We start from the raw sequence: 1,206 nt of genomic DNA on the forward strand, positions 1-1,206 counted from the left end.
TATATATATATATATATATATATATAATTTTCAAAGAGTAAATTTTACAAGAAAATACTATTTTGGTCGTTCTACTTCAAAATTTCATGTTTAATTCAGTGTGTTACTTATTTCTTTGTAATTATTAATGAAATTTACTAGCAATTTCTGAGTGAAAATAGTTTAAATTTTAGACACAAATTTTTCCTTCAGTGTAGAATCTTCATTTTACTTTTTTTCACATTCCAGTTTTCAAAAAATATTTTTTCAATCGTTTTTCAGTTTATCATTCACATTTGAATTCACCTTCAGTTAGCAATCCATAAGCATTTTCTTTTATATTTTGAATAGGATATTTGCCATTTGTACCTTTCTGCTCCTTGTGACAGCATCCCATCAACAGAGAGGTGAAGCTCGAAGAATTCTCCCAGAAACAAAGTCACTCCTTTCCTCTGTCCATGAGAGAAATCACCTAGACGTAAACATGCACACAAAAGCAGGCATTTTATCATCTTGACAGTGTACAAACTCAGCCATAGCTTGTTTAATTCATGAAAACCTGTGTTTATGTGTGTGACTGGCTTTTACCCAGTATGGAGAAGCTTCTGTGTTGGCAGTCTCCCGCCAGCATGTAGCTGCAGTCTCCAGGGAACTCATAAATCACACCGTCAAATGTGTGTATGTGCTGCCGGCTAAACAGACTACAGCGACCAGACCCCTCCACTGACACCAAACCTACAGAGCAAAGCGGTAAAGAGAGTCAAGCACTTGCACACTTGCTGTTAATCAAAGCAACAACTAATGTTTAAAAGTTAGGGGTCGGTAAGATTTTAAAATCAACCAAGACTGCATTTATTTGATCAAAAATATAATGAAAAAAATAATAATATTGTAAAATATCATTACAATTTAAAGTAATTGCTTAATATTTTAATGTAAATAAATTTTTTATGTAATTAAATTAATGTAATTTATTCTTGTGATGGTAAAGCTGCATTTTCAGTGTCAAATAATCCTTTAAAAATCATTCTAATATGCTGTTTTGCTGCTCAAGAATAACACTTATTATTATTATTATTATTATTATTATTATTATTATTATTATCATGTTGAAAACAGTTGTGCTGCTTAATATCTGTGAAAATGGCAATAATATTTCACAATATTACTGTTGTTTCTGTATTTTTTATCAAATAAATGCAGCCTTGTTGAGCAGAAGAGACTTCT

The 1,206-nt window shown here is 30.8% G+C and overlaps 1 protein-coding gene across 1 annotated transcript in view; it reads right to left on the reverse strand.

Moving 5' to 3' along the window:
• Window positions 1–1,206, reverse strand: part of LOC107686594 (von Willebrand factor) — a gene marked incomplete at its 5' end in the record, with an annotated part of 44,492 nt that overhangs the window by 42,587 nt on the left and 699 nt on the right. Inside the window, 2 exon segments of the mRNA XM_074186993.1 lie at window positions 349–451; window positions 568–714. Of these exon segments, the coding sequence (XP_074043094.1) occupies window positions 349–451; window positions 568–714 (250 nt within the window).

This window comes from Sinocyclocheilus anshuiensis, unplaced genomic scaffold (genome assembly GCF_001515605.1).
Source record: "Sinocyclocheilus anshuiensis isolate Anshui unplaced genomic scaffold, SAMN03320099.WGS_v1.1 scaffold733, whole genome shotgun sequence".
Lineage (NCBI taxonomy): Eukaryota > Metazoa > Chordata > Actinopteri > Cypriniformes > Cyprinidae > Sinocyclocheilus > Sinocyclocheilus anshuiensis.